The 14,148-nt window shown below is 34.0% G+C and overlaps 1 protein-coding gene across 1 annotated transcript in view; it reads right to left on the bottom strand.

The window, feature by feature from the left end:
* The window catches only part of LOC108974596 (rabphilin-3A), a 21,018-nt gene extending 7,692 nt beyond the window's left edge, over nt 1-13,326 (bottom strand). Inside the window, exon 1 of the mRNA XM_018942518.1 lies at nt 12,512-13,326. Coding sequence (XP_018798063.1) covers nt 12,512-12,591 — 80 coding nt within the window. The 5' untranslated portion in view covers nt 12,592-13,326. The remainder of the gene's footprint in view (nt 1-12,511) is intronic.
* Nucleotides 13,327-14,148: the final 822 nt, after the last annotated feature.

Raw genomic sequence — 14,148 nt, 5'->3', positions numbered from 1 at the left:
AAAATATTTAAATTTCTATTAAACATATTTTTTTTTAAGTAAAAGTATTTTATAAGGCCATATATTACATTTGCAAACACATTTGTATCAATTTTTTAATTTTTCATATTTTTATTGTTACAAAAAAATCTGTAAATAATGAAGTAATTATTTAAATATTACAAATTAGTTAGAAACTTTACCTTTTTATCCAATTATTTAATTACATATGTATATTTATTTAATATTATTTCTGTTGAGCAACTTTTTTAACACCTTTATTAGTCTCGCTTCAATGTTTTTTTCTTTTTGTCTCATCGTTAGCAACACTCGTTCCCCTGTGCCAAGCGCACACAAATATTTACTCACCTTAACCACTCTCAGCAAACAGACAGTAAATGAAAATGTAAACTTCACTCCCACAGCACCCCACCGCCGCCGCCACTGTGCACTTCATTATACGCCCATCTTACATTTACACCTTTTAGCGCTTTATTTGAATTTTCTTACTTCAATCCGCTTACTTGACAAGCTACTACCCGGAGCCGAGAAGAAATTATGTAAATGCAAATACAAAAACGTGGATTCAAAAGAATGGAAAAAAAACTTTAGAAATAACTTTTATCTGGCTGGTTAGCAATTTGCTACTTTGCAAAGTTTATTTAGTGCTTTTCACTTTTTTCTTCTTATTCTTATTCTTTTTAATGGTGGAAAAGCATTTTTCATCGCTATGTTATTTATTCGCTTATATGTTTGTGTGTTTATTTACTTGTTTTACAACGCCGCCGGTATATACCGATTCCACTTTGATATTTGCTTGGCAACATCACTTTTTTTGTTTTTAATTTTTTCCGTCGCTGTCATATTTGCCGTTTCCCATTTTGCGCTCGTTTTGACAGTGGGTGTAAACGACCGTTGCTTGTTTGACATTTAGTGAGGTTGTTCATAAAAAAAACAATATTGCGAAAAAAGCAAACAAATGTGTGTGCTTAGAGGCAAGCAAAGCAATCAACACAATCTTTTGGCAACCACGCACGTACTCAAGTACATATTGACATATGGATATATGTAGTATAGATGTATAATGTATTGTAAGTGTGCATCAGGGTGTTCCCAAGTTGACTTGTTTTTTGTAAAACCCAACGCAAACAAGCTAATTATTTCCCTTTTACAGTATTCTGATAGCACACCATGGCGTATGAGTAACACAGAATGTATAAATCACTTGTATGAAGGCTTCGTATATTTGAAGTATAAATTAACTACGCATAACTTTTAAAGAAAAGCTTTAATGGAAGAAATCGTTTGGACTTATTTCGTAGAACGAAAAATTTTGTAAAAATTCTTACAAAGATGTAAAAAAAATTATATTGTATTATTTTTCAATGCATTGCTTCCAATGTTCGTGAAAGATTTATTTACTTACTAAGTAAAAAATATTTTTAAAAATCCTTTGTAATATATATAAGGGTAACGGTATATGATTTAAATCGAAAATAAAGCACTTGTTTGTTTTATATCCTTATTTTGAGGACAAAAAATTAAATCTCAGCTGGCCTTTGCAAAAACCAAAAAAAACCAAAATTTGAGAAATAACGGACGCCCTAATGTACATAAAAGTATGTAAATGCGGCTACTGGCCGTTTCAATATATTTTTTTTCTCAATTCTTTGCGCTGGTTTGCGAATGCAAACTCACGTCACTTCTCATACACAAACACACATAACAATACTTATATATATGTATGTGTACGTACATGTGTATGTTGCTATTTCCGCATTTACCCTAAAACCTTTTTGCTACTTCTTCATTGTTGTTTTTGGTTTATTGGGCTTTCTCCGTGCAATTGTTCCATACACTTTTAAATATGAAAAAAAAAATCTGTAAAACCGGTCAAAGGCCACTACGTGTGGGCGAAACACATAGACTATAAAACATATGACCCATTTGAAAAAATATGTACAGCATTTTGAGTGAATATTTAGTTAAATTAAATATTTATTGAGATACTAAATCTGCGTAGATTTAACAAGTAATTCAATAAAATGTGAAAAGGTTGGAAATATTGGAAATTCCAGCCAACTATTTCTCAACAGAGTGGAGATCTTCCTCAGCTCCGCGTTGGAGTGTTCTTTTATAAAAGTGTTGTCAAGATCTAGTGATCGTTTTAATTGACAAGGCCTCGTATATAATATATAGATATATAAGATAGATGAATTTATTGGTATTCAGATTCTCTATCAATCCAATACTGTTCCTTTCACATTAATCAATTCTAGAAACTCCTCAGATATGTACACAATAGAATTCCTTGCCTACCTCTAGGAGCAAAATGCAGAAAAATTATGGTAAAGAGAAATTCTTAGCAGCATAGCATATTTCTAATCACTCAGCTATAACGAATTACGATTTTTTCGTCGAAAAGTAATCTAATTTTGCATATAATTCATGAATATATTTCTAAAAAAAAAGCCACAAGTGGCCTTCAAATACACAACAACATACACAAAAATTCATACACCGTTGAATAAATGTCCATATGTTGATTTGCGAACTTTGCTGATACTGATTAACGTAATGTTATATTTGCATAACGTGATAAGGGAGACTAACAAGGTGCCAACACCTTCGTCATCATTGCTCATGCTTCACTACCGCAAACGCGGTTCGCCTGCTAATCAGAGGTTCAAATAAATTTCGAAGAATTAATTAAAATGTAAGTTTTTTGTAATAATATTAAATATGGTAAATATTAAAATTTACTGAGTTGGAAAACATGCAATGAGATGAATAGGGGGTAATTTTTGCTGAGGCAGTTTTAGATATGAATATATACAAATTATGAACCAATATTTTTTTTTAATTGTTGAGCTGCATATATGTTGTAATTTGTAAGAAATACAAAAAAAAAAAACATATTAAGCGGTATATAATATTTTGCAAAGGTGAAGCTCACGCCGATAACCGCAGGTCAGCTGAGTGTATGCAATTCGTTTCTACGAACAAACTTGAATTGCAGTTAACGTTGAGCACAGCTTTCGAAGAAAACTTACTTTTGTATATGCATTCATATATACATACGTAATTAATGATAGACCTTCGCAGAAACTGTATTTGTATTTATTTTACTTCCGCCTTGCCATCTTTTACCTTGGCAACGCAATAGCTGTTAGCAACCTCGAACTTTTCCATCACTTCGCGCACACGCTCTCATGCACAAAATACATACACACACACATACAAAATACGAGCACGCAGCAGTCAATTAGTCCAGGTGGTGTTGATGTGGATGCTTTCGGCAATGCTCGCCCTTCAAAGTATGCAACGTTGCAGACAAAAATCAAGGTTATTATTGTATTATCTCTTTCTGCACATACACGCATACACATACATATACATACACACTTGCTTATTCAACTATACGCTTGTTTGCAAATGTTGAATAAAATATAACAGCTGTTCCCAACCGATACAGCGAATGCTATGCAAGAGGCGAGAGTGAAGTTACACACACACATATGCATACAAGCATATACATATAATGGAACGTAGCAATAAACATCAATTATCCGTAAATTATGAGATGACCTCATGCAAGCAGTTTATTTTGAAGCGGGATAAAAATATGGCAGGGAAAATAGTGTTTTACAAACCAATGAAAATACATTTAAAACCGATTTTCACAATAATTACATAATACGTAATTTTGGAGATATTAAAAATCATATAAAATTTGTAAGCAATTTAAAAGTGAAAGCGATTTTTTAGCACAGTTTTAGGCGCTCTGGCAATAAATAATATTTTTCGAAATCAATAAAAAGTGAAAAGTAAACATACTATTACAGATTTAGTTGTTTTGGTTTCGTGTAACAATATAAAAATAATAATATAACAAACATTTTCCTAAAATTTTATTTTTTTTTAATTTGTTTTTTCTTTATGAATACGTTGCTTCTAGTAATTTCTAATTTACAAGTCAGAATATTATAATATTTCTACAGGTCTATAGAGGATACATACTTATTTATACTTTTTACTCACAAAATATATGTACTTTAGGGTGGGTCATAAGTTTTTTTCGCTTGGAAATTAGCGGTTTACTATTTTTTTCTTATTATCAGATAGAAAAATATTGATATTGTAATAAAAATTTACTAACAAAACACACGCACTTTAGGGTGGTTCAAAAAAGAACGATTTTTTTCGCTTGACTAGATGAAAAATTTATTGATAGGGACCTTTTAGTAAGGCTCTCCAAGTAAAAGCTCTTAATTGTAACTGGAACTTTTCCACTTAACGGTTTTCTATTTCTTTCTTTCTTATTATCACATTGAAAAAATTTTAATTTTTTTAGTTTTTTAAGAATTGTATAACTCAACGGAAAAAATTATTATGAATTAGAAAACTGGTAGTTATGTAAGAAATTTAGTTGTCTACAAAAATTATCACTTATTTTTTATTTTAATATTTTTCTTTCTTTATTTGTTGATTTTTGCCGCTAATTATCTCATAAATGCTTAATCGAAAAATTATACAGACCTTTTTTGTAGAGCAGAAAATTCCTACAAATTTATGAGCTTTGCTATTTAAAATGATTTTTTTTCAGTGAATTATAAAATACATTCAAAAAAATTTAAATTTAAAACAATCAAATTTTAACCGTTAATATCTTTTTGAGCTACCCTAATGTATTTGTAATTTTTATTGTGACTGTCCTATACCTTGAACATAATATCTAATTCATTAATTTCCGCTCCACACGAGGGAAACAAAGGGGTAATAGAACAAAAAACTCTTTATATTTTTTAAATTATACATTTTCTGCCTAATAAATTATGTATATATTTATATGCTGGCGTTGACTTTTTATGCACCATTAATGTTTCTGCAAGTATAAAAAATTTGCTACTTAAGTCATTGTTGCCATCCAGGGCTGCTTGTGCGCACATTTATTGACTTCCGTTCAATGTTGTAGCAGAAAAAGTGATAAAAATGCGAAAACAACCCTGAAAATGTGGTAGAAATTTTAATTTTGTGTAAATATATTCTGAATGTAATAATATCCTGAACAGGATGTATTAGGTTTGGACGAAATCTTACCACTGTAGCATCACTGACCGATCAAAATCAAGTTTTACATGGACAACATATTTATTTGACCAGATATTATCATGAAATTTAGCATAGATTATCTTCCAGGGTAACGCTGCGACATCCAAACAAAATTTTCAAATCGGACCACTTATGCTATAGCTGTCATACAAATTGACCGCTCAAAATCAAGTACTTGTATAAACCACGTTTTTATTTGTGAAGCATATGTATTCTAACTTCGGTGCATGTTTTCCGTTTATATGATTCTTGGCCTTCTTAAATGTTTAACTTCTCGGTTTGCTTGGTTTCTTCATATTAGTCCATGAAGAATTCTGCATATTTTAAACAGTATCTCAAAGACTAATTGATATTACAAGCTAAGCTTTTGTTTTGTTATTAAAAAACATTTCGTAGCTTGTATATATTGCTTGACCCCTGCTTTGTAACTTACGACTCATCAAGTAATCAAATCACCTACCAATTTTAAATAGAAGAGGATAGCTTGCAGTAATTCTTATATTCCAAGAAGTTAGCTGCGACGGCTTTTACTACTAAAAATACGCTCATTTCCTCTCTGCGAAACCTGAGTCTCAGCTTAGCTCACAAGACCTTGAAAAGTGTACGCATTTCGCCAGCATTAAGCTTCATGAACAAAAAATTACGAAGTTCAAGGCATCAAACTCCAAGAAACAAGGTTGTGTCAACCGTATGGATACACAAGATGCTGTGTGTTTTCAATGCTGACTGCAGCAGAAGCTTTCTTTGCGTTAAAATAAAGCAGCGAAGGACTTGTGGGGCTCAAATATGCACGTAATGGCAAAATTAAAGTTGTGAAGGTTGCCGACTAAGCCAAAATGACAAAAGCCATGTGAAGAAGCAGAAGCAGCGCACATTTAAGTTGTCTCTTGATTAACTCGCGAAACTTTGTTAATATATATAGAGCAAATTTATCACTTGACCTTCGCGACACCAACTAATTCGCAAACACATAAATCAGTCTAGCCGTCTTTTAGGCGCCCAAGCTGGTGGACCAGCAGCTGGCACTTGAATTTGAGCTAAAGTAATTATAACAATTAGAAAGTCATATTTTATTAAGTTATTAAGGATAAAACTTAATTAGCGCGCACATTGTGGCCCAGCATGCGTCGCCGCAACGCAGCATGCAATGGCATTTATGATGAGCTCATAAATCTAATCTATTTTTAATAGGCATTAGCAAATGTCTGCGTATGTATGTCAGCGGCCACAAATGAGTAAGCCAATAGCCACTACTTTAGCCTCATTATACAGCGCTCACCACACCCCACACTACTCACGACGCTGCGCTCCAATTCATGTAACACGCTGTCATTGAATTTGCTGGTGCATTGACAGTTACAGCGACATGCATATTTAAGTATTATATGCGTTTGTGTGCGTGTGTAACTTCATCATATATATATACCATAGATATGTGTGCGTATTCGGCAAATATGTGGGTATTTAATCGTGTTTGTTGTTTGTTTGGCGTCAGTTAGGCCGGTGCTGGCGTTGGCGATGACTACTCATTGCACAGGCAAGCATTACCACAGCTATTCACCCTGCATGTTCCGTCTAAATGTCAATCATAAATATTTACGTTCACAAGTCCAAGCCATCACAATTACAAATGCACAAAGGCGGGCATGTAACGGTTTCAGTAAACGTCAAGTGAGATTTTGTGACGGATTTGCGTGTACAGTGTTGATTATTGCCCTTTTGCATTACAAATAAGTGTATTTGTGTGTACGACGGATTTTATGATGTGCCATTAAATGCATTTTTGAAATAACTTCAGTAAAAATTAAGTGCCCTCTTATGGTAATTTCGATAAAGCGGTCGTACACCTAGTTAATATGAGAGGGTAACCAGATTTAGTGGATTACCTGGAAGCATGTGGTCGCATCTATAAGACGTCCGCTGTACTTCACATTAGTTCACTTATTGTTAAACTATTAAGATAAACCCATATATAGGTGGGCTGACGTTGAAGTCCGGTATACAATTATCATCCTTTAGTTTTGTGGTCTTTTGTTCCGTTCTTCTTCTATAACAGTGACGTCAAATTGGGGATTCCAAGTGTAGCCAGGTCCTTCTCCACCAGGTCTTCCCAACGGAGTGGATGTCTTCCTCTCCATTTGTTTCCCTCGATGGGTACTGGGGCGAATACTCTGAGAGCTGAAGTGTTTTCATCTATTAGAACGACATGACCTAGTTAGCGTAGCCGTTGCCTTTTAATTTGCTGAACTATGTCAATGGCGTCGTATATCTCATACAGTTCTTCGTCCCATCGACTGCGACATTCGCCGTTGCCAATGCTCAAAAGACCATAAATCTTCCGCCGAACCTTTCTCTAGACAACTGGTAACGCTGACTCATCAGATGAGATAATGAGAGATTTGTGGAAATTTGTCTTTGTTCGCGGAGAGAGGACTTCACTTCTCAAATGCCTACTCAGTTCGAGATGGCACCTCTTGGCAAGCGTTATTCTGGGTTGGATTTCGAAGCTGACGTTGTTTATGGTATTAGTACCGGCTCCAAGATGGACAAAATTATGTACTCCTGAAATAATTTTGGAGAAAATTGTGTCGTCGACAGTCTGTGACCAAACACAAATCTGTCGTAAATCGTTTAAGTTTCGATTACAATTCCTTGAGAACAGACTAGATTGGGTTAGGTCGTAAGGCTGATTCTCGCACCAAAGGTAACATAGGATTCCACTTGGATATGAATTACCGAACTCTTAAAGGACGACGAAGCGCTTTTAGTCTACCACAAACTTGTTAAGGCCAATAATACTAATCGCATCATATTCGCCAGGTTCCTCGAAAGTTTGTCTACCAAAACCTCAGTCGGGCAAAAACAGAACAGCTGAGAAGAAACTGTTTCAATGATTCCAACCTAAATTCTTCCATACAACTTTATAAATTTGCGTGCGACATAAGACCCACCATCGCGGCTTGAAGTATCTTGCTAAACACAAGTTGTTCAGAACATTTTTTCCGTTTCACTTTGAGCCAGAAGGATCTTGCAGAGGTCGCACAAGTTTTAGTTGTTGAGCAGCACTTGCCAAGCTTACGAGAGGTCCATAGGACCAACGCTAGAGAAGAGCAGAGTACTGACTTCATAACTCATCCTGCTTAATAAAATTGGGTGTCCGCGCTAACAAGCTCATGGGTTTTGCAGTTTCTGGCAATCTCGCTGTGTGAAAGGAATCGGCTAGATTGCGCTCCTTCTTCCAACTTCAATTAATTGCCAGTCAGTTACAATATTAAACCGCAGCTACAGTGGAATCCCAGACTCATACTTGAGACCGATTTTTAAATTATTAGCGGAAAGAAAATATTTGTAAACATTTTTCTGACATGAAAGTTTTTTCTGATTTTATGTACATACATATATATTTTTTTTAAAGCAATAATTTTTTATAAAGAATTGTAAAATAGTGAAATATATTTCTCAGTGTGCGATAATTTTATAACAGACTGTTTTTTTTTTTCTCATTTGTCGCAGGTCGCTGAGCAGTGTATTTATTTGCGGCTAAGCAATGGATTTCACTACATACTTACGTACATACATTCGTATACGTAAACACGTAGATTTGCGCGCACGTTTAGAAGTGCGTGCGAAACAAAATTTCATCATACGCTCGCTTATACCCCGAGGAAAGCTAAGTGTAGTGCAACGTGAAGTGAGCGGCAGTAGAAACACAACGCATCAGAAAAAAACTGTTTAATGAAAGCATCAGTGAAGCAGAGCTCAGGAGGAGCGGGGTAAGTGAAATGAACTTTCCTAATGATATCGCATAGCCGAGTGGCTTGGACACTTGATTTAATTATGTGGCAATGCTGTGCTGCGCTTACACACATAATATTCATTATAACACTATTGCCTCACCCCTCACTAGTGCCGCTCCCCTACACACCGCCTTTCAATTCACAAGTTTATTAGTTTTTTCTTGCTTTTTTTTTTGCGCCGCTACCGCAATACCGCAAATGATGTGCAAAATGATGTGTACGAGTATTGAAATGACGACAGACAGTTCAACTGACAGTACAGTGTGAATGCAAACAACGGCATGCGAATGTGTAATCGAGCGTTTTGTGAGTGCAAGTCAGGCAAGCAGGCAGATAGGCAGTACGCGTCAGTGATGCGCTGACAGCCGGATATGCTTTGTGGCTTTGACGTGCATACATACATATTATGACAGTTTACAGCTATAAGTATATTTTAGTAGCAACAAATAAGAAGTGTTTGCGGAAGGATGAATAACAATAATGCCGTTGCCAAGGGTTAAAACGTTTTTGAAATTCTTTATACCCTAAACAGGTTGTATTAAATTTGTCACTAATTTGGAGCACCCAGAACAAGTTTCATTGGTGGGTTGTGTGGCATTCTTCCCTTTTTTGTACACAACATTTAAAATGAAGGGAATTTATTCAATATTTTCGCTCATTTTTGAACAGGTGTTTTATTTATTTATTTTATTTATTTTTTTGACTAAATGAAGCTTAAAATCTCACGGACCACTATAGCATATAGCTGCCATACAAACTGAACAATCAAAAACAAGATAAGAATATTTTAGACAATTTTATGCCGTAAGAAATTCACCTGTGAGGGGTATTACATTTTTTTTTATCATTTAAGTACTTTGTAGCTTTATTAAATTTTCTATGAAAACATTTTAGAACTCCACTTTGTTCTCAATATTCTTGCATTGTGCTTTGACGTCTTGACGCACTATGTACCTAGCCTTAGTAATTTTTGCATGAGCTTTAAAGCTTGACTTTTCTTTCTAAAAAACCTTGTAATTTTTATTTCTTTTAACCAACCTAGATGCTTTTCTCTCTTTCTTTACCTTGTTCTATTATATATACTTAATTTAACCATAAACACTTCAAATCACTATGTACTCTGCTTTAGTATATTGTTCTACAGCTTTGATAACTTACTTGTTATATATCTTTTGTTCATAACTTACTTCACCACTTTCTTCGCTATTCTAAGTATCCAAGCCTCACTCCACTACTCAGTCAGCCTTAGCAGTTTAGGATATAGCTGTAAAAAATTTACTACTTTTCTGTAAGCTTTGTTTTTCTTAATTACTCCTCGCTTCGTCATATAGATCTTCATTCAATGGTGTTCACTATGTGTTCAGGCTTAAGCGTTATTGAAAGAGCTTTTAAAGCTTAAGTCACTTTTTTGTATCACGTTACGATACTTCTTCAGCCTTAGCCGTTAGCAAAACTTAAATTTTCTTTATAAAATACGGTTGAAAACTTGATCAGTTTTGTTAAAAATTTAATATTTTATTCAGCCCACTAATTTATACTCATCCCTAAAGTACTACTATGTTTCAGCTTAAGTAGTGAATAAACCAATTTAAAAGAGTTCCGTTCCTTAAAAGGTGCTTGCTGGTACTTTACATAACTCCAGTGAACAGGATTTGTTCCAGTATGTGCTCGGCCTTATGGTCAATAAAGAAGCTCCTTTCTTTGTTCAATTTTGAGATCTTAAATTTTATGCATTTCTGCTTCACTTTTAGCATTATACAAAACCCGAGCGATTACTTTACGCTGCACTATGTGCTCAGCCTTACTATCTAATGAAATTATTGTTCCCAAAAGTGCAAAAGTTTGTATGCAGTTGCCCACATATGCTAACACGTGCGGGTGTATGTGTATAACGGCATAAAACTAACATAAAATCAAAGGAATTTCACTGCCCGTTTATTTTTAATTAACGTTAAAAGCATTCCCTAAATTCCCACGATGACCAGTTTAACCGAAATAATGGTCATAAAACCACGTAAGCCAAAGTGTTAGAGATAGAAGAAGGTAGATGGCATCTTCTCCCACAGTACGGTGTAAATTGGCAACTTAAAAGTATAAAAGGCTCGTTCATTGACATGTTTTACGGATAAGCTCGGATTCGTGGTGTTGAAGCTTAGCTCTAATACGTAACGACAATGCGTAACTAAGTGCCGTCGAAACGATAGAATTTATGGCTTCTTTTAGCTACTTTCAGCAAATATTGTAGTGAATACTAATACTTATTAGTAGTAGCAATTGAATCCCGATGCCTCAAATTTGATAGAGAATTAATTTAGCTAGTCTCAGCCGTGAAGTATTCACAAAAACTTGGTTCAATCAGACATTACTATGAAATGGGAAGCGCAAACATATGTTCGATGGATAATTTTATATCATTAATTTGGGTTTGTCACAGTTTTAAGATCCTTAGATCGGCATTTTGACTTTACAAATGTTTTTTTATAACAAAAATACTCCTTGTTATTTGAAATCGTATACCAAGAGACGATCTCCACATAGGGAATCGAAAAAAATATCACTATCACCTTATAAATATCGATAAGTCATCGAGATTTTTTCTAGTTATCGATTATTAGTTCAAAAATCTTTTATGAAATCAATTTTGAAAACTAATCCTAATATTTTTGAAACGTTAAGCAGGTTAGATAAAGTGTAATTTTTGTAAAAAAAACAGAATAAACTAGTCGAAAAAAATTCAATCCTAATGTAAAAACTATAAGCATTAAATTAATCTAAAAGTATTATTTTTTACAAACTTATTCCTTAACTTATGATTTAGCAATATTTTTTTAAGTTTATTTACTTTATTTTAATTAATTCCGATAAATTCGATATTAGCGGTCCGATAATATATCGATAAATTTATCTAATAAATATTTATGATATGATTTATTGCACTCAAACTGCTCTTTTGTCGGAACTGCCAATATCGGATCAAATTCATATAAATTCGATATATTTTTCTATTATTGCGCTTTATTGCTCGTTTGTCGGAACCGCCGATATCAGACCCCTGTAGAACATTTGTATGATCTATCAAACTTAACTCCCTGTGTGAAACATTTTTTTATTTGAAAAGCTAATTTCACGAACTTTTTCACAGATTATTGATTTATCGATAATATTTACTTATTATTATGATTTATTACGCTCAAGTTGCTCAGTTGTCGGAAATGCTGATAATACACCTTCCATTTTCTATATATTATATAGATATTTATTATTTTTTTTTTATTATTATAAATAACATACATTTTTGTTAATATGTTTAGTTTGTAGCTTCTTTTCATAAAAGTTTATTAAAGTTTCAAGCAGCAATTGTAGAACAGCTCTTTAGAAAAAAAAAACAAAAATTCAGTTCTTCGTGCAACAATTGTTCGCTGGGTAACGTTATCAGCCAACCAAACTTGAATACAACTACAACTTTCGACTACCTAATTGTTTTTAATGTCCGTATTAGAAGTAATTACCAACTCTTAACTCTTAAACACAGGCACTTTTCGAGTTAAAAACGGCAAAATTATTAATAATTAATTATTGAGGTGTATTTAAAGATCTAACTGTGCGTGTGCATGTTTGCTTACTTTGCTCTCAATGCCAATTGTCTGTCGCTGGGACAGACAAACTTATTTCCGCTGGTGTTGTTGTGGCTTTGAAAATCCATTTCCTGCACTGTAAATAAGCGACGACAACGGCAGTGTAAATAACTGACAGCCTGCTGGAGGTGTGTTGGCGGCGCTGAGAAATAGTGCTTTTGGCTATTGTGTTTGTTGCTTGTTAGCAATACTGTTAAATGTTGTCAGTTAAAACCTTGCCTGCAATGTGCTTCTTGTTTTTGTTTCGTAAAACACGGCGTATGCTGGGTGCTGTATATTTCACTTTTTGTTATTGTAATATTTCGAGAAACTTTATGGTATTTGCTGTTGTGTGGCATGCTATCGTTGGCGTTGTTGTTGTTGCTTTTGTGCCTGTTTCGCCTTGAAAATACACACAATGCTTCGATATTCACAAGTGGTTGTCTCGCTAGCGACATGCACCACACACAGCCACACTGGTGCTCACATATACAGTTGTGTATATTGCATACTTTTCGGCGCAGCTACAGCTGGTGCATGCTAAAAGCATATAACTACATGCAAATTGCACAAATTAATGCGTATTTGGCACATAATAAAAATAATAATTTGCATTTGAATATTCACACTCTCTAATTTTTTTTATTTCTTTTCACAAATTTTCTTTAATTTACATGCTGTTTGCTTACTTTCACACCGTATTTTAATCAAAATATGCACAAGCAATGTTTTTTATAGCCACTTACAGCACCTATTCTTTGAAACTTTTGCCGAATTGGCTTTGTTTCACTTTTTCACAGTTCTCCGTGCTTTGGCGCCTGCGATACGCCCTCTTCAGTCGACGGCAATGTACTGAGTGCTTAACCAAACAATCGGCGTCTGGAGTGTTGCTAGTCTGAGCCGCCGACGACACACTCGCCTGTTGCACAGTCGAACGCACTTGAACGCAACAAAAATAAAAAACAAAAACAACCAAAAACAGCAACGAAACAAGGCATATAAAAAGCAACAAAAAAACAAGGCATATCAAACGCAACAACAACAACACGAAATATTCACTGTAATGTAACACTATCGCCTCAGTGTCGAAAACCCCACTACGTTGGCAAATGTTTTGTACGAGTATATGAAATCGTGCAAGTGTGTGTTAGTGTGCGTGCGTTATCAACCCCACAAGCTAAATCCGCCATGCATACAAACACAAACGATTGTGTACACTTGCATGCCTGTTCGGCCGTGAGGGCACAGCACGTTCGTGTCTGCAACGAAAATGGCTAACAGGAGGCAGAGATAACAGAAAAAAACGATAAGGCGTGTTCACTGTGTAATGAGGAGAATATTTGTATGTAAATTTCCATACATACAAATGCATTAAAAAATAAATTAATAAACGATTACGAAAAAAATTAGAAGCAAAAAATATAAATTATAAAATATATTGTGATAAAACTAATTGAAAATATTTAAACTATATGTAAAACAAATCAAAATTAAATTAAATCAATTATAAACATATTTGTATAAAATTAATAGAAAATATTGCAAAAATATATAAAATATTCATATTCATACATAATCAAAAATATATTTAGCACAATACTAAAAAAACAACAAAAGTAATAACAATATAATAAAGATAATGTAAA

Source organism: Bactrocera latifrons, unplaced genomic scaffold (assembly GCF_001853355.1).
Source record: "Bactrocera latifrons isolate USDA-ARS-PBARC rearing strain unplaced genomic scaffold, ASM185335v1 scaffold_57, whole genome shotgun sequence".
NCBI classification, from domain to species: domain Eukaryota; kingdom Metazoa; phylum Arthropoda; class Insecta; order Diptera; family Tephritidae; genus Bactrocera; species Bactrocera latifrons.
This window is presented reverse-complemented; position numbering and strand designations above follow the sequence as displayed.